General features: G+C 31.2%; 1 protein-coding gene across 2 annotated transcripts in view; it reads left to right on the top strand.

The window, feature by feature from the left end:
- The window catches only part of LOC118187682 (solute carrier family 25 member 44), a 51,646-nt gene that overhangs the window by 28,379 nt on the left and 649 nt on the right, over positions 1-22,618 (top strand). The window contains exons 5-6 of one of the 2 annotated variants that reach the window (XR_015041187.1): positions 927-1,114; positions 15,569-15,793. Coding sequence is in view for 1 of the 2 variants with exons in the window: in XM_085816941.1 (XP_085673067.1) it covers positions 927-1,118 (192 nt within the window). In the remaining variant the exon portion in view is untranslated. Of the gene's footprint in view, positions 1-926; positions 10,768-15,568; positions 15,794-22,618 lie in introns of those variants that run through there. The other variant, XM_085816941.1, reaches the window with a different exon arrangement.

Raw genomic sequence — 22,618 nt, forward strand, 5'->3', positions numbered from 1 at the left:
AAAAAGAAGCTGGCAATAAATGCTGTATATGCACATCATACAGTCTTCTTGTAATGTAGGGCATTTGGTTACAAATAGGTTTGCATACCTTGCCAGATATGGTAGCCAAAAGTCAGTCCATTCAAATTTTAAATTCATGTTACATAAGTTATTTGTAACTATTGGATTAGAATTTAATCTTTGTATTGTTTTTTACTTTTTGTGAGCAACTGTTTCAAGAACTGTTGTTTTGATGTAATAGTTTTTAAGAAAAGTATAATGTTGTAATGATAGTCATTGCAGCAGTATGCAATGTAGATTTTCACAAATAAGAGAAAGCATATTGTACATTTTGCTCTTACCCTATAAATATGTAAATAGGTTTCATTTTTTGATATTATCAGTATGCATTATAACACAATCTAGTGGCACATATTCAACTATTCTATATTTTCTTCCTTTCATCAAATATGTATTCCATTGGTTCACAAATATTCATACAAGATGACAAGTCACCTTGATGAGTTGTTCCTTTTAAACATAATTTTAAATGACAAATTTTATTATAATCATTCTATACATCAAATTAAACCACTGTTAAAAGAAATGGAATACCCTGATTTGAAATCTGGTCAGTCATGTTGAAAAACTTTAACTTTGGATTTTAAGATCTAGCATGTGTTTTCCTAATTACAGATTATCAGAAAAATTTCAGAAGTATTACATCTATTAAAGATAAACGTAGTAATATATTTTGAAAGTAGCTGGGTAATATTTTCATTAAAAATTAAAAAGAACCTAGTTTGCATAAAACATTTTTAGGTTATTGAAAGGTATTGCCATAGATTAATCTTTCTTTTAGAAGTAATAGTAATTTTAAAGTAAAACAACTATTTGATTTTGTAACTTCTCTAGATTAATGCCGTAACTTTGTTCTTCTTCTCTAGGTTCATAGGATGAATTCCTTTTCTTGTGCTCTCAATACACTTTGGCGGGAAGAAGGTATTTCATTTTTATCGAAAGGACTCTCAGCACGTGTGATACAGACTTTTTTCTCATCCTGTTTTGTTGTGTTAGGTTATGAAACACTGAAAAGATGGAGTGTATATGACAAGTATAAAGACCAAATACGTTGGTAGTTTTTATTTTGATGTATATATTTTAAACTGGGCAATTATGAAATTCAGTTCTTACCTTATAGAGTAATATATTGTTACTTATATTTATTTATGAAATTCCAAAGAGCTTTGATGGTTGTTTTCCAGATGTGACGTAGTTACTATTACCATACTTTCATACCTTACTTTATCATTTTCATTTGCTGACTTTAATCAGATTTAAACTTATTGAAGAGGTTTGATTTAAAAATCAATATTTTAAGCTTGAAAAATTTGTATTAAAATATTAATTATTTTTGTAAAGCTTTTTAGCAGTTTGATAGCATCTTTGACTTGGATTTAATTCTAATGTGTCTTACTTAATCTCATTTAATAAGATTTATTTTATTATTGGCCCAGATATTTTAATTATGTTTTTAAAAATTTGGAAACCATCTAAATTTAATTTTAAAATTGCCTTATCCAATCTAATTTATTAAAATTTATGTAATTCTTAAGCCATCATTTTAATTGTGCATTTTGAGGTTAAGAATTATAAGATGTTAGTAGTGAAGAGAAAAATTAAATTGTCATATTTATAGTTTCATAAACTTGAAAAAAGATATTTAAGTCATAAAATCAAGTATGTTTTTGTTTTTCTGTTATAATTTAAGGCCTGTTTGCTTGCAGTTTTATCCTTTTAGCATCCTTGTTGTGAATTTACAACTATATGTTTTATTTAGCACAGTATTCAGTATGTAATTAATTTATAATTTGCATATATTCTATAAGAATGCATTTGTGCAGGTTTTTTTAAATAACTTCCTTGGTTCTGCCCTTTAATTATGTATATATATATATATTGTTATTAACTTTATTTTAATTTGGTTATTTTCCCTTTCCATAATGATGATGATGTAGCTAATTCAGAACAACTCTAAATTTCCAAACTGAAACCTTGCTTCTGTTAAACTAAGCTTCTATACTGAATAACTGTGTGCTTTTCCGCTTGCTTGCATCGAAGTAACATGCAGCTGCTCACTTTTGTCTTTATCCATTGTCTTACATTGAACTAAGCTTACAACATTAATAAATAATACTAAATATTGCACCCATAATGATGTAAATCAGATATTGTGTTATCCAATAATGAAATTATATTGAATCTATGGCTGCGTCTGTCTACGTGTTGTCATCCTTTTATCTATGCAGTAAAAAAGTCTCTAAATTATTTTAATGTGACAGACCATCACCGTTCTATTGCAGATGTCTGTAAATCGATTATACACACATATATATATGTAATATTTTTGAAGCATAGAAGAGGAATCAGCTTGCAGTTGTCGTGGCTTATTGTGAAGACTTACCGATGAAGATAACAAAACATAAACTTGAAGAATTTCCAGTCTTTATTTTCATGCATATAAAATCATCTCAGTAGATACTTATCCAATCACAATGAAATCCAGTGCATTTCCATGATTCAATCGTACTGAAATATAATAAATTTCTCTGTACAATGTTTATAACAAGAAATGACGCAGGCATTTTACAGAAGCGAAGCGAGGAGATATTAGCAAGGTGGAAGCTAGCAGAATAATGACGTAATTACCTCGCTAGAGGTATTTATACCAGAGTAGGTGCAATCCCAGAGACAAGCTACGATTGGTTAATATTAGTTTTAGTTGTCCTTTTCCATTAGCATTACATAACATAGAAAAATCTCGAGTTTGGGAGAGTAGATGAATTTAGAGGGAGAACACTAAATCTAGAATATTAATTTTGAGGTCTCCAATTATTTTTTAAAGCAGCTATCATATTTTATTATATTTTATACACACACACACACACACACACACATATATATATATATATATAGGAATACCTCACTTAGTACTGTTGATTGGTTATTCTAAAATAACGTATTAAATGAATCTGCACTGAGTGAAACATCATTTCTGTATTAAGATTAGTAAATTGTCCCCAAATTTTGTTAAAATAAAAATATTTACATATTTATCTAAAATTTCTGGAAATTAATAAAAGGGTAAAAAAAGTACAATACATAATAGAAGAATTTTATTGTTCGTTTACAGAATCAAAAAGAAAAACATTTTTTTTAAACCAAAAAATCAATCTGTTTTTTATACTTTTTTTCCCCCTTTGTTTGTCATGCAATAAAAAAGAATTGCATTTTCAAATTTTTGCTTTGTGTCAAGGCTCTTTTTTCTCATTCAGATCATTTTCAATCAATTTACATGCTCTCCCAATTGCATTGAATAATTCTTTGAGATTATTCAATGTGGAATTTCTTTCCCTTTGCATGTTTTCTTTAGTTTCACTTTCATCTTCATAAGCTTGTTCTTCTTATATGTTGATGAGAGATTCATCATAAAGAGACTGAGATTCCACTGAATACAGTCCATGACATCAGAAGCATCCAATGAGTTAAGTCTTAATTGTGTCTAAAGTTTCATGACTTCTGCTGCAATTGTATCCATTTTGAAATCAAAGCTGCAGAAATCATCAATGCAATGAGACCAAACATATTTCCACATGCTTCTTATATTATTATCCCTCACCTCATTCCATGCATGTCTGGTATTTTCAATAGCACTTAAGATATTTTAATATTTCCAAAATGAGGTCAAATGTGGGGTGTTTCCTCCAAAGGCTGCTTCGAATGCCTGTGAAAGTGTCCTTCTTAAATAAAAAGCCGTAAATGGGGAAATAATCCCTTGCTGCATGGATTGTAGTATGGAGGTAGTATGTGGGAGGAAAAAAAAAGGAATTCTGACATCATTATAAAAATTAGAAAGGTCCAGTAGGATGATCTGGCACATTATGTAATAATAATAATAAGGCTTTAAAGGCTATATTTTGTTTTTCATAATAACTTTTATCAAAGGGACGAAAATAATCTTTAAACCAGCTTTCAAACACTATTTTAGTCACTAAACCTTTCTTATTAGAATGCCAAAACATAGGTAATGAGTTTTTAGCATTAAATTGTGAGGTTTTTTTATCATGATTATACAAGCATGTTCTTCAGTTTAATATCACCAGACACATTTCCTTCTAACAGTAAGGTAATTTCATGTTTTATAGGTGAGGAGGCTCTTTTTCTGATAAAAAAAGTTCTAGAAGGCAGCTTCTTCCAGTATAACCGAGTTCCATGTTAAAATTTTTACTTTAAGGTAGCCTTCTTTACCAACAATTTGCTTTATTTCTTCTAGGAATTTTGATGCTGCTCCTTATCTGCATTTGCACTTTCACCCAGGATGCGAACATTATTCATACCTGAGCATTTTTTTAAAGTAAAACAATCATGTACAGCTTGCTTGAAAATTTTCTTCAGTTTTGTTTTCAGACTGTTTGTGTGTAGAAAAAAGAACTGATGCTTTTACTTCAATTTCTTAATTCTTTTTTGGTTATAGTCCTCAATCCAAAGTGGAAAAAGGTTTTTCCATGTTTAACATCAAAGGACTTGCAAATTTCTTGAGAGCAAAAGAGTTTGTAGCCTTTCCATACTTTTATATTTCTCTTTTATCTTTCACAGTCATTTAAACTGAAGTCTCATTTAGTTTTCTCTGAAAGCTTAGCATATGATTCACCATCCTCGGGAATTTTAATAATTTCAGCTTTTCTTGTAAATTTAGTAATTTATGCTTGTTTAGTTTATTGCAACAGATATCCGTTCCTCATTCATTATAAATATATTTAGGAATACCCATTAGTTTTGGCAGTATAGCATTTATCTTTCTGAGCCACACAATAGTGAATTAATCATTACCAAGTGAAATTTATTACACAAATTTCTGATTGAATTATAGTGAGGTCAATTCTGAGTGAAGCTGCACTATATATATACACACACACATATATCCTGAAAACTGTGAATTTGCTATCTAATTTAATAAAGAGATGGCATATTTTCATAATTATTACGTTGTTTCATAATTAAAACTAGCTGCATATTCTTTTAGAAAAGTGTTATTATTAAACAAATATTTATGTAACCTATCTAAAAATTTTAAAAATTGAAAAGGATAAATAGAAATCTTGTCATTCAAATTCCATTTGTGCTTATCAGTTGATAAAGAAATCATTTTCCTGTAAGTAATCAAGCTTTCATATAGAAAATTCTTAACTTTATATGTATTCCAGAAGCTGAAACTGTGGATTTGTTTTTAAAAAATTATTATGGACATTTTACATGATAGAGATAATTATTATTGGCAATAATGAGTTCATAGTAGGAATTTGTTGCCTGCTGTATTGGACTTATAATTTTAGATCTAAAGTTAGATATTAATGTGTATGAAATGGAAGCTAGCTGTGCTTAATCTTAATTGAAACAGAGCTGCCCATACAATAAACCTTGCCGAATGCGGGGATTACATCAGCAATATATTACGCATACAACAAAATTGTGTTCTGTGGAAAAAAATGTGTTAGGTATAATTCAGATCAAGGAAGTATATGCAATTTAAACAAACCTAAATATTGTTGTCATTAAAGATAAAAAACAAAACAAATGTTAATTGAAAGGATTTTTGTTACTGCTTAATACCTATGCGATACAATAACTTTTTTAAAAAGCTGGTGATTGTTTCTTGGGACAATGGCTGATGCAACTACTTAAAAGTTTCATGATAAGGAGCGCAGAGTTTCTTAATGGCTGTCATAAAGTGCTTGCTTCTTTCTTCATTTGGTACAATCTCTAATGCAAAATCAGCTTCTTTGCATTTTTTAACGATTCATTGAACTTCTTAAAAGTCAAATGTGCTTTATCCTCTTCATTAGCGCTACTTTCACTGTTCAGTGATATAAGTTTATTCAAGTTTTCATTCATCATTTCTGGATTTATTCGACTTCCCCTTTCAGTCTGAAAATACTGTGTCACCAGTAGGTTTTTTTTAATGTAATGATTTAAAATTTTTTAATTTAATGTGTATGATTTCTTTATCTTCATTTTCAGTCAATTGTAATCCTCTAAAGTTGTTAGCTGCTTGTAGCCAGAACTGATTTTAGCAAACATTCAGTATTGATGAAGAAGCTTTTAACTACATATGATGGAAATTCTAGTGTAGGACAATTCAAATGGGAACAATTAAGATAGCACATATGGGTGAAATAGTGTTCTGCATATTCATGCTTGGAAAGGGTTTATTATACTCCTATTTTTTCATTACTTTTGCCAGTAAATCACAAAATCTTAGTTTTTAATTTATCTGAATTTAGATCAGCTTTTTTCAAATACAACTCGTGAAAAGATTCTTGATTTCTAACTGTTAAATTAAAATGTTGATGACAAATTTATGAAATAATTAAGCTAATGACATTGTCATGTTTTAATGAAGCTTAAATTTGCAAATTCCATTCTGTCCACTTATGATTTTTCAACATAATTTTTCTATTTAATTTTATTCGTTATAATCCATTGTATAGATATCTCTACAGCTTTTTACAAGATGTGCTCATAAAGTAACCAGATAATTTCTTAAAGATTACTAACCTTCAAATAAATTTATCTCTGTCAAATAATCACCAAAGGCGTATATACAATTTTTCCAACATTTCTTCAGGTTTTCAAAGCACTGTTTACAGGTGTTGAAACTAACCATTTACTAAATACATGTAACATTTGATTTAATATTCAATATGTTTTCATGGCTATCTTAAGCTTCTGAAAAAGGAAAATAACAGTTGCTGTTTATTGTGGGTGTTTTATCACTGCAGTTGAGTGCTTGGCAACATATTATTGCACAATGATGTATGGGGCCTAATATAATTATATAAAAGAAACCATTGCCCCAAATCAAAAATCAATCCTTCCTAAAACTACTTATTCAGTTTTTTAATTGATAAAACACTACCTCCTTGTAAAAATACTGATTGATTTTTAAGTACAGTTCTTCATGAATGTAAGTCCTCAGTTTTTATTGCAATTGACAATCCAAAAATTATACATACATATATATATATAATTGCATATATATATATATATATATATATATATATATATATACACACACATACATACCTGTGGCCTTTATTTAGGTCAGTCATATACTTCCAATTACAGAATTGTTTTAAATGCTGAATATATTTATTTTGGAAATGTGAGAATTTTTTTTATTTTTTAAATAAATTTTGAACAAATAATGGTATTAATTTTAAATGCAGTCTTTTGGTTCGTATAGTTATATTTGAGAAAGTTTTATACTCATTATGAAGAAAAATAGGAGTTTGACTCCCGTATGAGAAGTGCTAACCATAATATTTAATTTTTAACTTAATTTTTTATATAATTTTCAAATTGCCTTGAGGGATTGGTTGATTACATTAGAATAATTCAAGGAAATATGTTTAAATGAAGTGCAGCAAAAAATGTGTGTATAATTTAAAAGGCCATACAAGGAAGTTGTGGTGTCTACATAAGGGTTTTTTTTTTTTTTTTTTTTTTTTTTTTGGAGTGAAGATGATCCTTTCCTTTGGGTACTTTTCTTTTTATATCTGGGTTGTGAATGAGATCTGGTGTTTTGATGAGACACCAGGTCTGATCTCCTATTGTAATACATTTTAAGAAAATTGTTTTCCTGTCTCACACTAGTCAGCAAATTTTCAAAGCAAACGTTTCTGTCTTGCATTTGGTGTTCTGTCAAAATTCGAGGCACAAATCGAACACAAACTTTCATCATTTTCAGATTTTTAATTAAAATTAACCTACAAATTTCTCTGCTTATCCCAAACATGACTAAAAGTTGCTGAATTGTTATATGCCTATCATCTTTTACCAAAGAAAAAAATTTTCTCCACGTTTTCACAATTTTTTTAAGTTGGATGGTGTCCTGTCATTGATTCATCTTCATTGCTTTTGTGTCCACATTTAAAGCTGTTGTACCATTCATACACTTGTTTTCTTGATAATGATACATCACCATATATTTTTTAATCATCTTTAGCATTTTAGTAGGCGATTTACTGAATTTGTAACTAAATTTAATGGTATAACATTTAATGGTTGTGTTCTATCTTGAAGTAAATTTGTTTGTATAATGTCTTCTCAGTAAATGAAAATGACTCCAGCATTTTGATATGCAAATGACAAAATGACCAGTTTAAACTGGCAAACAAGAGTTGAATTCTTACTTTTTCTAAACATACATTGATTTTTTTACATTTTTATTTTATTGTTTGATCTTTTAATTCATCTGGTTTCTTTATCTGCTCACCTTGTACACTTTTTAATTAACATTTAGTAGAATAAATATTTATATTTATGAGTAATATGTTCTTAATTTTTCTATGTGATTAAAATCACATTAATTATCAAATTTTATTTTTGTAATGTTTAAAAGTAATAATTTAAAGATTTTCCTTTTTACTTAAGATTTTATTGGTATAGATAGCATTCGAAGAAAGGTTTGAAATAAGATTAAATTAGCCAAAGAAGATACAAGTTAAAATTCAGATTTAAAGAATAAGCATTAATGCATTTTATGTTAAAATCACATTATTTGTAGTATAATAAGTCAGAATCGTGCATTGATTATAAAGTCATTCATTTGTTCATTTGGGACTCAGTGCGGCACAAAAATCAGACTGTTTGTAAAATCTTAAGATTGGCAGCTATAATTAAACATTAAAGAGCATATTTGGTGGTGTTTAAGTTCTAAGATTTCATTTATGCAGTCAGAAAGAAAATATTGCCTTTAACCTATTTGATGGAATTTTTCATCAGCAAGAGTTGTTTGAAGCAAATGTTCTCAGCATCTTGAAAGATAAGCTTCACATAATTCAGTTTCTTGATCCTTTGTAATTTTTCTTACTGGTGTCAGTTTAGAAACTAGTAAATAAAATGACTAACAACATGCAAAATTATTTGTTTGGCATGTAGTTTTGAGTAATCATGTACTATGCAATCTGTGTTTTCAGTAGTTATTTATTTCTTAGATGCCATCATTAGAATACTGTTTTTCAATTAAATCTGCAATAAAATGACAATGAAAAGAAATCGTTAAACAACGCCCAATTTTAGTGTTGTCATCCAAAAAAATAAAGAACTCACTAAAAGGGGGTAGATTGCATATTCCATGATTACCAATTTTTGTATCGGACAATGCATCATAAACCAAGAAATTGAAATAAAGAAAAAGTTTTAATATAATACTTATCATGAGTGAAATTCAATCTCATTAAATACCATGAAATAAAAAGTTTATAAGAAAATAGTCTTAAAATGATCAAAAATTCTCAAAATGATGTGAATTGCACACTACAATATGGTTGCTCTAATCCTGAAAATAATTGATTTGCTTTTTAGATATCATAGTGTTGTTTTTTTTTTCCCCTCCTGTTATATGGTAGCACTCCTGTTATAAGTGAAATGTATTAAATTGCATTTTGATTTTTAATAATGTATTATACTATTGTCATTTGTAATTGATAATTTTTAGCAAAATTAAATTGCTCGCCTGCCATTGATGTAAAATTGTTAACTTTGAAAGCTAAAAGAGTCTTGATGATGCATCTTATAGTAATTGACATATTTACTAAGGTTTTAGTTGAAGATTTAATGCCGGTTAATGTATACTTCTTGTTACTCATTCATTTATGAATTTTGAAAAATTAAGACACTTTCTGTTACAAGAGTTAAAAATGAAATAAAATGTTCTAGGGAGACATGCTAAAACCATGTGTAAGCATAAGTAGATGCTTTTACAGAGGATGTTTTTCGTCTGCTTCGTCATCTGAAGCTGGAATGAATGGTTCCAAGTTTCCTCTCTGTTATTGCTATGAATTTAGAAGTATTACATTTTATATGCTAATAATAGCAGCAAATTATTTATTTATAATAAAATAAGGAAAAAATTAAAAATTATTGCACTTCTGATATTTGTGTACAAGAGAAAAACGTAGGCTTATACCAGGTATGTAGGCAATGTAGGCAAGTTTCATGAATCTTGTTTTCTGAATCATCCAGAAAGAATAATGTTGATAGATGTATAGCCAGAAATCTTTTTTTCTCATCATTCTTAAATTAAAAAATCAACTTTTAAATGTTTTTAATTAATTTTAAATTTGACATGTTTTAAATTTCACTCTGGCTTAAGTATAAATCATTTAAAAAAGTGTAAAAATTATCTGAAACTTTATATGTATACAAATAATTCAAATGTGTAGTGTAAACCAAAATACCATATCAAACTGATGAGCCATTTCTCAGGATCTGAAGTTGCTCTGGAAGTCGTCGATGATACATGCCATTTGCTCATGTATCATGTAATCTTTAACAATTATTAATAGAAATTGTTTAAATCTCATATCTACTAAATAATTATATTACTAAGAATAAAACTGTTCTATTAGCATTAATTCAAATGCATACTATGGGCGGGGATAATCACCAGAACGTTCTAATAATACCAAATAAGTATTCCTATACAAATTATGTACGATTGATGTTAGTTTTGAGAATAAAAAATTATGGTTTTAATTCTGACAAGTATGGTATTTATTGTAATGCATGTAGATAGTATTTGATGTAAAGTAAAATTGCTCTGGAAATGTACAAATGAAATGAAGTTCACTTCATAAATTTCTAGGTTTTGTATCACTGCCTAGCAATAAATGTAAATTTCTATTTAGAATTTTAATAGTTTAATAAATTATCTTCATTTTAAAATGAGTGTTAAGTTTTTTCACACTTAAAATATTCAGTTTTCCCCTTAATTTTGAAAACATTACATTTCAAATGTATTTGTAAAATGAAGAATATTTTAATTTACCTTATATTTGTGTATGTACTGAAGAATATAATTTTTATGAGAAATCTAGTTGTGATAAAATCTAAAGGACCCGATAATTTAAATAATGTCAAACACAATTTTAAAGTCTGCATGAAGCAAAAGCTTTGAATTTCATACTGTTGTGCCTTTTAAAATGTATAATTTAAACCAAGGCTCGGTATTAATCGTGAGATACTGAGGAATCATTTCAGGGAATCTTAAATTGCTTAAGTGGTAATTGCGAGAGGTTTGCTAAAGAAAAAACATATCAGTATCGCATTATTTCATAATTTATTAAACATTTTTAATGATTTATTAAAATGGTTTATTAAAAAACATTTTTGAACTTCTGATATGTTGTGATGGTAAGCTATAATTGTATGATTTAGGATAAGAATATATAATCTACATTTACGCACAAATGCGTGAGTAATTTAAGCATAAGAGTCAGAAATTTATCTGCGTATTTTGTTAATGAGTGATAATTCCACATAATGTTACTCTTTGGGCATATGTTTACTTAACTCTTCAATATTTTAACTCAAGTGTAATTTTGTATCGTGAAGTAATCAATCATTCTAATTTAATTTTCATGGAATGGTAAATATTGCAAGTTTTTAATGTTTATCCTTTACTAAAGAAAATGCTTCTCAGCAATAAATGAAATTTATTGAATTAAGGAAACTTAAATTGGGAAAATTCCGTTCTCCTACCTTTTATTTTTCATAATTTTTTTATTAAGTTTTATTTCTTCAAAATTGTAATTTTTTCTTATTAAATTTCATTTGAACTGAGTTGTCTTGATATACTCTAGACATGTATAGATTTTTATATGAAGATTCAAGCATGTTTAATCAGTTAATATTTGTATTTAATTTTGTTTACTTCAATATATGGTACATAAATAAGTTTATCCACACAAATACTATGTACATTAATCATAAATTTTATTTTAATTGTATTTAAAGGTATAATGGCTAATTAAATGTATGATCAGAAGTGAATTTAAAGTAGTTCAATAATCTGAACCTTGCTTTATAAACTGAAGTTATAAGTTCCTATCAAATAATGTCATGCTGTATGGAAACCTCCCAGTTTTTAAGATTTCATGGTTGGCAGCTATGATACATGCATGTATTGCATAATACACTGTTTGAATTAACTACATACGGATTACAATACAAGTGCTATAAAATTGTATTCCACTTTTGTTTCATTCTACAATAGTAGTCAAGGCTGAATATGCTTATTATACTTTTTAGAATTCATGGGAAAGTAAATGTCTTGGAACAATTTTGCTCAAAATTATGTACTATAGGAAATTTGGGCCATTTTTTGCTTCTGATAATGCAAACACCATGGAAGACAATATAAAAGATACTGTGTCTTTCATTAAACAACATTTTCAGTCTTCAACACCTCTACAAGGATGTTTCTGTCACTTTTTTCACACAGCTGCTCAGAATGCCTCGTGTCAGTTCACAGACTTGAATAGTTTTGTACTTGGTTGTATTATTTACTTCAAAACAGTTTACAGCATAAAATTTCTCTACAAATTGTATGAAGCTATGCGTGTAACTACATAAATTCGTAAAATATATGAATGCTTGCTGCTTATTACTTTTAGATTCCATCTAGGATCAGTACATGGAAAAAAGCATCTTATTTTTTTTTTTTTTTAAATCTTTCTTGCCCATGTAAGTAATATACCTTTTTTCTGTTCATACTGTTGTATTCCTTCTTAGTGTGGGGAATGTTTGAATGTCATGATCATCATCAGTTCAGTATTACTGATAGCCCTTCTCAGAGGTTGGCATATATAAAATAAGTTAAGTAATAAAAATAATTATCACTATCCCATCTAGTCTGATTAGTCTGTATTTGAAATACAATGGTATGATGTCTTATGCAGAGTTCATTTCCAAATAAACTTCTGTTATTAAGAATTTGAACCTTATTGAGTGCAATTAGTTTTAAGTAGTGCCGTTATTTGAAAGAGATTAAAAATTTTTCACTCATAAGAAGCAGCAGAGACAATTAGCAGACGTAGCAAAATGTCACTGTTTCAGACCATTCTCTGCTTTCAGTAAGCAGCTTAATGACAAACTCTTGCTGAAAAGCAGGAATAAGATTATAGAAGAAAAATGGTTGTTTTTCAAGATCAGTTCCCGTTCTTAATTATCCCTCGCAATTGAAAGGGCCTGCTAATTAGTTGAGTTTAGAATTGCATAGTTGATAGATGATTGCCGATTGCTTATTTGAACTTTAAATGGTGCAGACCAGTATAGTAGTCCAAATGTGATACTATGGAAAACAATAATGATTAATGGACATATTTTTTCCTGCATACTTTCTCTATAGATGATTCATGTCTGTTCAGCAGTATCAAGATGAAGTCCTTCAATTTTATGTAAGGCTCCTCAGAAATACATGTAGATCTTTCTTCTTATGTCTGATAAAGCATATCTACATTGAATAAAACTTGGTTTATGCATCTTTTGAATTGAAACCACTGAGCAAATAACTGTTCAACTGACTAGAATTTGGGAGCTATAGAGAAATGTTGAGAACCTTTGAAAGACTGTTCATTGTTAAATTTTCTTCCAAGAGATGTTGAGCTTTAAGACCATGCTGGTGGAGGAATGAATCATCGACCAAAATTGATCAGCCACGTGATTTATTATGGAATGTGCAAATAAGTTAAATGGAAATCAAATTTCCTATCGTGCTTATTTATATTGTAATATCACAGACTATTACGAATATTAGTTCTGCGGAGTTAAAGGTGTAAAACCTTTATTTTTTAATTAAAATACAACAAAAAATATTAACAATCAAAATCATCAAAGAAGCATCTTTAGCACACTTGTCATTTCAACGTAATTCATCAGGAACTCATATTCATGAGGCTAGTAGTTATCAGTAGTTATCAGTTTTTAAGTAAAACAGGACTTAAAAGCAAAAACATTTCTTCAAATTATTGTCATAATAATGCTAATTAACTTTCGGGAAATGTATTCGCAGGTCGCATGAAATTGCTTCTGGGGCCGTATGCGGTCCGCCAGTTTCAGACCTTTATCATTGCTAGCGACAGCAAACGTGTTTGAAAATAAGACTGGATCTTGCTTTAGTTTTTGATCCAAAAGATGCGTTAGGGTTTATATTCAGGGTATATCTTATTTTCCATGCAAACTGCATTTATTTTTATATTAAAAAAATCTACAATTATTTGTTTATACAGCATGATTCAGAAGTAGTAGGGCAAACTGACCCCAGTTCAATGATGGAAAGAAGACATAAAAAGGAAGTAGTAAGGCTAAAACATTTATTATCTTACATGTAACATTTCTTTGCATCGGTTTTATAGACTTACAAGAGGTGGTCGAACTGCTGACCATGTGCTAGAATGCATGACTCATAACGGCGATGCATGGATAACCGGACCTTCTGGAATATGCGTGGTATTTACATGCATATCTGCAAGTTCATTCCACGTATGCCGGTTCATGTTACTTCTGCAAAGTCACCTAGTCGAATGGCGACTGTATAAACTAAGATTGCAACAAGCATCGACTACTAGGAGTCGACTTGTAGATTGACTGGAGCCAGTGGCCAATTGCGGTTGTAATGTAGATGATATTCCAAAACATCAACACCCGGAGGTGATTATTAAGAAATGCAAAGCATACAATTACCTGAGCAATAAGGCATGAGTGAAGGCATATTCAGTGAATATATTTTCACATATAAGCATGGCATCTTGCTGTTCTTGTAAAGATAAGCAAAGCAGTTGAGGTCTAATTTCCATAAAGCAATGCAGTGATAAGCATGGCATTAAAACTGAATCAAATAGTATATGAAAAACATACACCTAAAAGTCTGTCTCTCTCGGCATGGCATTAAGCAATTTTCTAGGCATAAGATAAAGCAGCAGTAAAATAACAGGCATGACATGAAGCTGTGCTTATGTATGGAAGTTGTGTACACACAGCGCCCACTACACCACCATGCGTTCATCTGCGCCCATAATTTCCTATGTGAAATCTCCTCCTTTTCCTATTCCCTACCTCCCTACCAAATATTGATGATGAATTCTGAATTACCTTGTATATAAACAAAAGGGTACGTTTACTCAGGCACAGCCTTGTTTTCGAACACCATCATAAAGGTCTAAATTCGTATTAGCAGCTTGAATTTCTGAGCCTATTCTCTCATATCTATCATTGTAGCTATCTTTAAAAGAGCGTTCGTAATCCATGTAGCCTGCTTGTAGTGAATTGGCAAGCTAGCTGTCAGTGATTTTTATCCCATAAATTCTTCAGTCAAGTCATGACTTCTTACACTGTGGCTTTCAAAATTTCCACTCTGATTTCTCTCCTAATTTCAGTGCAGTTAATTGTTCACATGCTCATATTGCCTTTGAATGACTTCTTTATCGCAATATGAAGACTTTGGAGGTAGGCTGTTATTCTTGCGGGAATCATAATGTGTTCTAATTATCTTTATTCAAGGAAATTCTTTGTCTTAAGAATAATGAGTGCTGGCTGAATTTAGATTCACAAGCGTTTTTGGTCGCCTTGCATAATAAAAAGTAACATTATATCGACTCACTTTATATTTACTTGTGGTAATTAGGCTTTATGGTTTCATGAACATAAACACTTTAAATATGTTCAATATTATCTTTCTTGTCCATAGTGATGACTAGAAGCGGGGCTTTCATTTCGTCCAGATTGAATCGCCAAACTACAGGTACCACATAGACCTTTTTTAACCAACTGAGGGAATGTAGACTGACGAGGCATCCTTTTATTAACTGTCATATGAAATCCTTGATCCATAACGACTGCAGTTTTATTCATAGCAATCATGTTGAAGAATTATGTTTCAAAAACGTGGATGTCATCAACAAAGACTCAAAAGGTAAGTGCACATTTAATAACTCTAGTATCTTCCAGTCTGAAGAGTACTGTTTATACTTTGGAGGCAGACTATTTCGTTCAAAGATGCCATCTATCCAGTGTTGTGATGCTTTAAATTATTAGCTTTTGTAAGCGTGCACTTTATAAAAGTATTACACCGGTCATAAATACCCAGACTCAGTACAGTAGTATCACAGTATCAGGTACACTTTTAGCTTTGATTTTTTTACAGTTAATACTTTTCTGGGCGTGAACTCAGCAAGGTGCTGGCATTGCTCATGAGTGATATTAATACCTGATGATTTAATAGCGGGTTTAATTTCATTCAAATTGAATGACGATATTTGTGACCTTTGAAGTGATCTTTCCACGTCATGCCACAAATATTGAATAGGATTGAATCATAGGACTGAGCTGATTGTGGAAGCAATTTGAATAATAATCAGGTTCTGAAGCAAATTGAGATCGTACATGCACGGTGAGAATATGTGTTGCCCTCCTGAAAGTGAGCATCCTGCACTAGTGACAGTGCTTCAATTACGCCGGAGCCCGGCTCCGTTACTTTTCAATTTTTAAGATAAATTACAATTTTAGCCGGAGCGCAACGGAGCCCTAAGTAGGATGAGCTCCGGTACTTCATTTTATAAAACTGAACCACAATTTAAAGGAAAAAAAATTAGAATTCCTAACGTTTTAGTTTAACAATAAGCAGACCTTGCAATACTCTATTTCCCTAGAAATACGAACTCATGAGAACATGAGACGTTCAAGTCTCGTCAATCACATGCGGAAACCTTTCCCTTTAGAAAGGTAATAAGTTTTTGGGAGTTTGTTTAGGAACTCGTAAATTTTCCGCCATCCAGAGACGTAGCTAGGGTTTTCAACGCCCAGGGACAATTGAAGATTTTGCGCCCTTTTCTGTGTGCCAAGAGTGGAAAGCATTTCATTCTAAAATTTCTGAACATCAGCTTCGCGCCCCCTGGATGCTGCGCCCGGGGACAGATGTCCCTCCTTGCCCCACACTAGCTACGCCACTGATACCATCGTATCTAGTGTACCATTATTGATGCTTACAATTAGTTATCCTCGCAGGAAGGAAAATTTATGTTCTTAAATGCGCATTAAGTGACAGCGAGTACAATAAGAGTGAAATACTGAGATTACACCGGTGACTGCTCAGGCACATCCTATACATCGTCTTCACACACTATCCACTAATGGGGGAAGCGTAACCAGCAACTTTACATTCATCCTTAGAAGTCAGATTTAGGACTCATTTTACCCCTGACACACGTCTGCTTGATGGCTATAATTATATCAGCAGAGAGCCGCGGTCAAAGAGAACGTTCTCTCTCGCCAATATTCCCCTCATTTTTTGTTTCCACCCACTCACATCCTCATTCTGTTTCGTCCTGGAATTTTCATCAGCTATACTATAAGTATATTTAATTTTTGTGATAATAAAGGAACTCCCCCGCCTACGATCAGAGCTTAAATTGGGCCGGAGCCCACCGGATGTCGGCTCCGGTGCTTCTTAATTTTTGTAATAAATCATAATTCTAGCCGGAACGCACCGGAGCCCTGAATAAGAAGGTTGCGGCACTTCTTTTATGTAATTAAATAACAATTGCAGTAGAAATTTTATATCGAAAATTTTATTTTAACAATAAAATTATATTAAAAATCGCTTATTAAATTTCAATTTATCTCTTTACATTTTATTTAATTACTTCAATATTTAATTATTTCAAAAATGATAATTAATTATCCAATAATTATCAATTAAATTATAATTAATTATATAATAATTATTGATTAAATAACAATTTATAAACATTAATTAAATAGCTATTAATTAATTTGATAATAATTAACTATTTAATTTAAAAATTATTAATGAGTTTAATAGTTATTTTATTTATTTATTTACTCTTGTTCCTCTTTGCTGACGGTCTTCCATAAAGCTCCGACACTTCTAATCTTAGAAATTAACCCCTGACTAGGGAACACCATAAATATATATATATGATCGGCAACAATATGGAAATAAGCTGTGCTGCTTCCAGACATATTAATGGGCTTGCGGGAAAAATTTCTCCAAACCACAATTCTACCGCAACCAACTCGAAGAGTTTTCATTAGGGCTAGGTCCACGAATTTGTTTTGTTTTTGCTACATTCTGATTCTGCCATCTGCATGATGGAAAAAGAAACTAGGTTCATAGGACATAGCAATATTTTCCACTCGTCAGAGGGTCCGATTGGTTGCTCGTATTTTCGTTGTAACCATGATTTCCTGTGTTTGAGTGATAACAAAGTCATCCTTAGGGTTTCGTGTTATTAAATATATTTTGCTATGTCCTTTGTGTTATGCGTTCGTATATGCTTTGCAAAGTATTTGAATTACATTGAGTTGCAGTTTGCTGTGTTGCAGTCCATTTGTTACTGTGGCGGCTGTTTATGACGCCAAACTTTCACGTCTTTCATTTATCAGTATTTTGTGAACAGAATTGTCTTTAACTGCTTAAAGTTTTGTTGCTCAACGAGCACTCTCTAAACACTCGAGATACTGTGTAGAGTCATTAGGTTATTTCGAAGCAGGAGATGTGAAAAATGAGCAATGCCCTCTCCGGGCCTCGAATCACGGATGTATCGAATACGCGTCGCGCGTGCTAACCACTATACCACGAAAGCATTCTAAGAAGGTGGGACAAATACCTTACATACTGCCCCTTTTAAAGGGCGACTGGAGTTTCAGGAGGACCCAAACGCCAAATCCTGGTGGTGAAGAATTATCATTCAGCACCTTTTAGTTCGGGCGCCACTGTAGAGTCATTAGGTTATTTCGAAGCAGGATATGTAAAAAATGAGCAATGCCCTTTGCCGGGACTCGAACCACGGACCTCTCGAATACGCGGCGAGCGTGCTGACCATTACACCACAAAGGCATGAAGAAGGCGGGAGAACTACCTTATAACTGTTGAAAACCCTACGACGTTAGCTTTTTTTTTTTTTTTTTTGTTGTTGTTGTTGTTGTTGTTTTGTTTTTTGTTTAAAGATGTTGGACCCAAGTCTTCTGGCGCCCATAATCATATCTTGCTCAAATGTATTCAGATCTTTCTCTTATTCTTTTTTTTTTTTTTTTTTCTTTTCAAGATGAGCTTGCCTTATATAAACGTTCCTGTTTCTTACATCACTATACGTCATTGGCAGACTGGTGCGTATTAAAAAAAGATGTTTCTAATGTATGTCTGTGTAGTGTATATGTAGGTTGTAAGATAATTAATAGTCTTAATTTAGAGAGCTGACAGAATATTGCAAAAATAGTAATACAGTGTGTGATGGAATGTGAAATGTGAATGCGGGAACGAAGAAGCATCTTAATCAAGGATATTTACCAGAGTTGTTCAGATGAATGACCACCAACTGCAATGCATGCATTACAGTGAGAATGAAGTGAATGCACATTTTGACGAAAATGCCTGGCATTTCACATTTTTCTGCAGCAACCCTGTTAAGTCTGGCAGACTTTGCTGCCAGACTTAACAGGGTTGCTAACAAGTCTTCAGATGAGTTAGACGGCATCTTATAAACGAAATCATCGTCGTCATGATGCACATATTTCAGTAAGTGTTTGTTCATTTAAAGAATTCTTATAAATATCCTTGATTAATACTAGAAACGCCGAGCTTTTTCCCTACCTAGAAGGGCCAACGACAGTCAGATTGACTGCACAGTGAATTAATTATATGTATGTAAGATTATCTTCAATAAGAACACAGTAGAGCACGACTTAAACGTAACTAAGTATTTTATTTTACTAAAATGAAATAAAATAAATAAAAAGATAAATTAAGTAAAAGTGAATAAGCTGGTAGGTAACCTCACAATAAACGTAATTCCGAACAGTTCTACAGGATTCATGTAACGATGATCATTCTCGTACACTATCAGTTTCTAACAGTTCTACAGGCACGTCTGCCCTCATATAGCTAGCTCGATATAAGCTCTGGGCGTAGAACACCTCTTGTTCTCAGCACTTCCAGCGGTCTTCTGCCGCTCTGCAGGCTGCGCTAAGCTGTGATGACGTCACGCCTTGCTGGACATGGACCTTATAAGAAATAGACTAACCCAAACGGGTTTTCTTCCTCGTCTGACGCGTTGCCGGCTGTCACCTTGATAACATTCGGAGGAGTAGGGACGACTTGCAGAAATTTAACATTGGTTGCCTATTGCAGCTTGTATAATTGTCAAGAAAAAGCTGGTTGTAGCGCCTCATTTCACAAATTAGAATTTCTACATATTTTTATTTTTGAAATTGAGATTGATTTTTAAAAATTTAACATATTTATCATGCATAATTAACGTTCCAAATAATTATAAAGCTATTGCGTGCTTTCAGGGCTGGATATTTTTTTAGCTTTACCTATGCTGTAAGGAAATTTGTAACTACTTCTTTTAGAAAATAATATTTTAAATCTGAACTAATAGAAAATTTCAAACAAACAATTTTCTTTTGCAATTTTTATGCTTTTCATTGGTGTAAATAAGTAAAAGTACTAAAATATTTAAAAACGAATTTTTTAAAGTTTTGTTTAAAATTCTAAATTGTGCTGCTTTTTTAAAATTATAGATGAGTATTATAGCACTATTTATTATCTTTTATCTTCCTTCCCCCTTCATTACGCTTAGAAAATTTTATGCTCCGAATTTTATGAATTATTAAAATAACTAATCCACTTTAATGTTAATAATTTAATGATCATATATCAAATAAATATGATCGATTTGTAATGTTATTATAGTTTGGAAAATCACTGCCTGAAAATTTTCATTAAATTAAAAAAAAAAAAATTATCAGATCTTGTTTAATTTTACCTTATTTATTTCAAAGCGTCACGTACTATCAATCTTATTTAATTTTACTTTATTTTTACACAAAATTAAGTTCGTAAATTTTGTGCTTAGAGTTTTTACCGTTTTACCAAAGTAAAGATGTTTGTACAAGAATTACACGTGAAAAAAATGCGCGAAATGCAGTAAAAAGTGCTTTAATGAGATATATTAAATCCTATTTGGAAAAAACTGTGGATTTCATAATCTCATCACTATACAACGTATCACATTTAATAATTAAAAAGAGTTATGTGATACAAACGCCATAGGTTTCAATGTTAAAGTAAACCAGATCGTCCCTACTCTTTCTTGCCGACATGTCGGTGACGCGCGGCCCGCCCACTGGGTTAGTCTATTTCTTATAAGGTCCATGTTGCTGGGTTAGATCTAGAAGTAGAAGTAGTCGAAGAATATGCTTCCACATGTATATATGTATATATCAAAATGCAAATGCTTTACTTTTAACTATTCTTAATCATATCTGTTTAAGAATTTCGAAGAACAACAGATTATTTTCATAGTTTTTTTTTTTTTAAATAAATCTCCACTTTTTATTTATTTATTTTTTTTCTTTTAGCTAATTACCATTATATAGCTGTTCGCAATTTTCACAAAAAACAACTTTTTCAATACTGGAAGTGCATTTTCCACACACATAACACGAATATTTTTTACACACACCATTTGATTTGTTTTGCTGTTACGAAGTCCAATCTGGCACTGACGTCTTTTCTTCGAGAGTATATTGCCAAAGGGTAATTTCCTGGGGCAAGCTTGTGCCTTTTTTTTCTGTTGAAATGAAGCTCCGTTAACTCCTCTACTAATTGAAAAAGGAAGCTGTGCTGTTGTAATATTTTTACGACTCAATTTTTTAAGGCAACGTAGGCATTGTTCCTGTTAAATCCAGCATATTATAGAAAGCATGCGCAGGCCATTTAGGTGAAGCATCCCGAACGAAATATTTGTGCGTCATATGGTCAACGATATCAACTCCATATTTAGTGCTGTAATAAAATTATACTGTTTCTGGAAGTTTCTTCTTATTTTGTGAGTCGACATTTACACTCCCGGATGTAAGTTACTGCGTAGTTGGACACTTTTATTCCTTTTAGCCTTATAGACCGTCAGGGTAGTTTTCACCATTCTTTAGCAAAACTGTCACAAAAAGTCGGGTTTTTGACTTTTTCATGCGAAATCTCTTTTCGATGTGTTCTTACTGTGCCCTCAAAACTTGCATTCTTCATTTCAAATCTCTTAGCTAACGATCGTGAGGGGAAAAAAAAAAAAAAAAAAAAGTCTCCGGTCAAATTTGTACCTGAATTCAGATGAGAGCTTAGAAGTCGCATTACTACATTTTCAGTTTCATTTCCCGGTGTATCTTTTCTAAAATCTGGAAAAGCATTGCTCATAAACCTCGAATCTACATCGTTTAGCATCCAAAATCTGATACTGAATTTATCTGGCTTATTCGGCATATACTATATAAACTTAAACCTGGCTTTGGATGGAAATAAGTACTCATCCGCCATTAAATTTTCTCCTAGCTTCCTATAGAACAGTTCTGTATAGATTTATTCCAAATGTCTAAAGCGAAAGAACAAGTTTATCATTTTCTAAAGCTGAGCAATAATTGTCTTCAAGTCAAACCTTAGATATTTCACAATATCTTGAAAACGATTGCGAGACTTTATTTCTCGAAAAAAAGGAGGACCCCATGTATTATTCCACAAAAAATCATAATCCATATCATTGCAACCATATGCAATATAATGCATATATAATGGCAATAAAACCATCAAGCTCTTTTAAAGATATTGCCCCAGCTTTCTTCATTGTTCAAAACTGTCTCTGCTTCCTTGCATTTTTTTTTTTTTTTTTTTTTTTTTTTTTTTTTTTTACATGGCGTAACACTGATTCATTCACAAACAACC

Source organism: Stegodyphus dumicola, chromosome 5, assembly GCF_044657685.1.
Source record: "Stegodyphus dumicola isolate Sdum_Otavi_A_Nest chromosome 5, ASM4465768v1".
Taxonomy (NCBI): Eukaryota; Metazoa; Arthropoda; class Arachnida; order Araneae; family Eresidae; genus Stegodyphus; species Stegodyphus dumicola.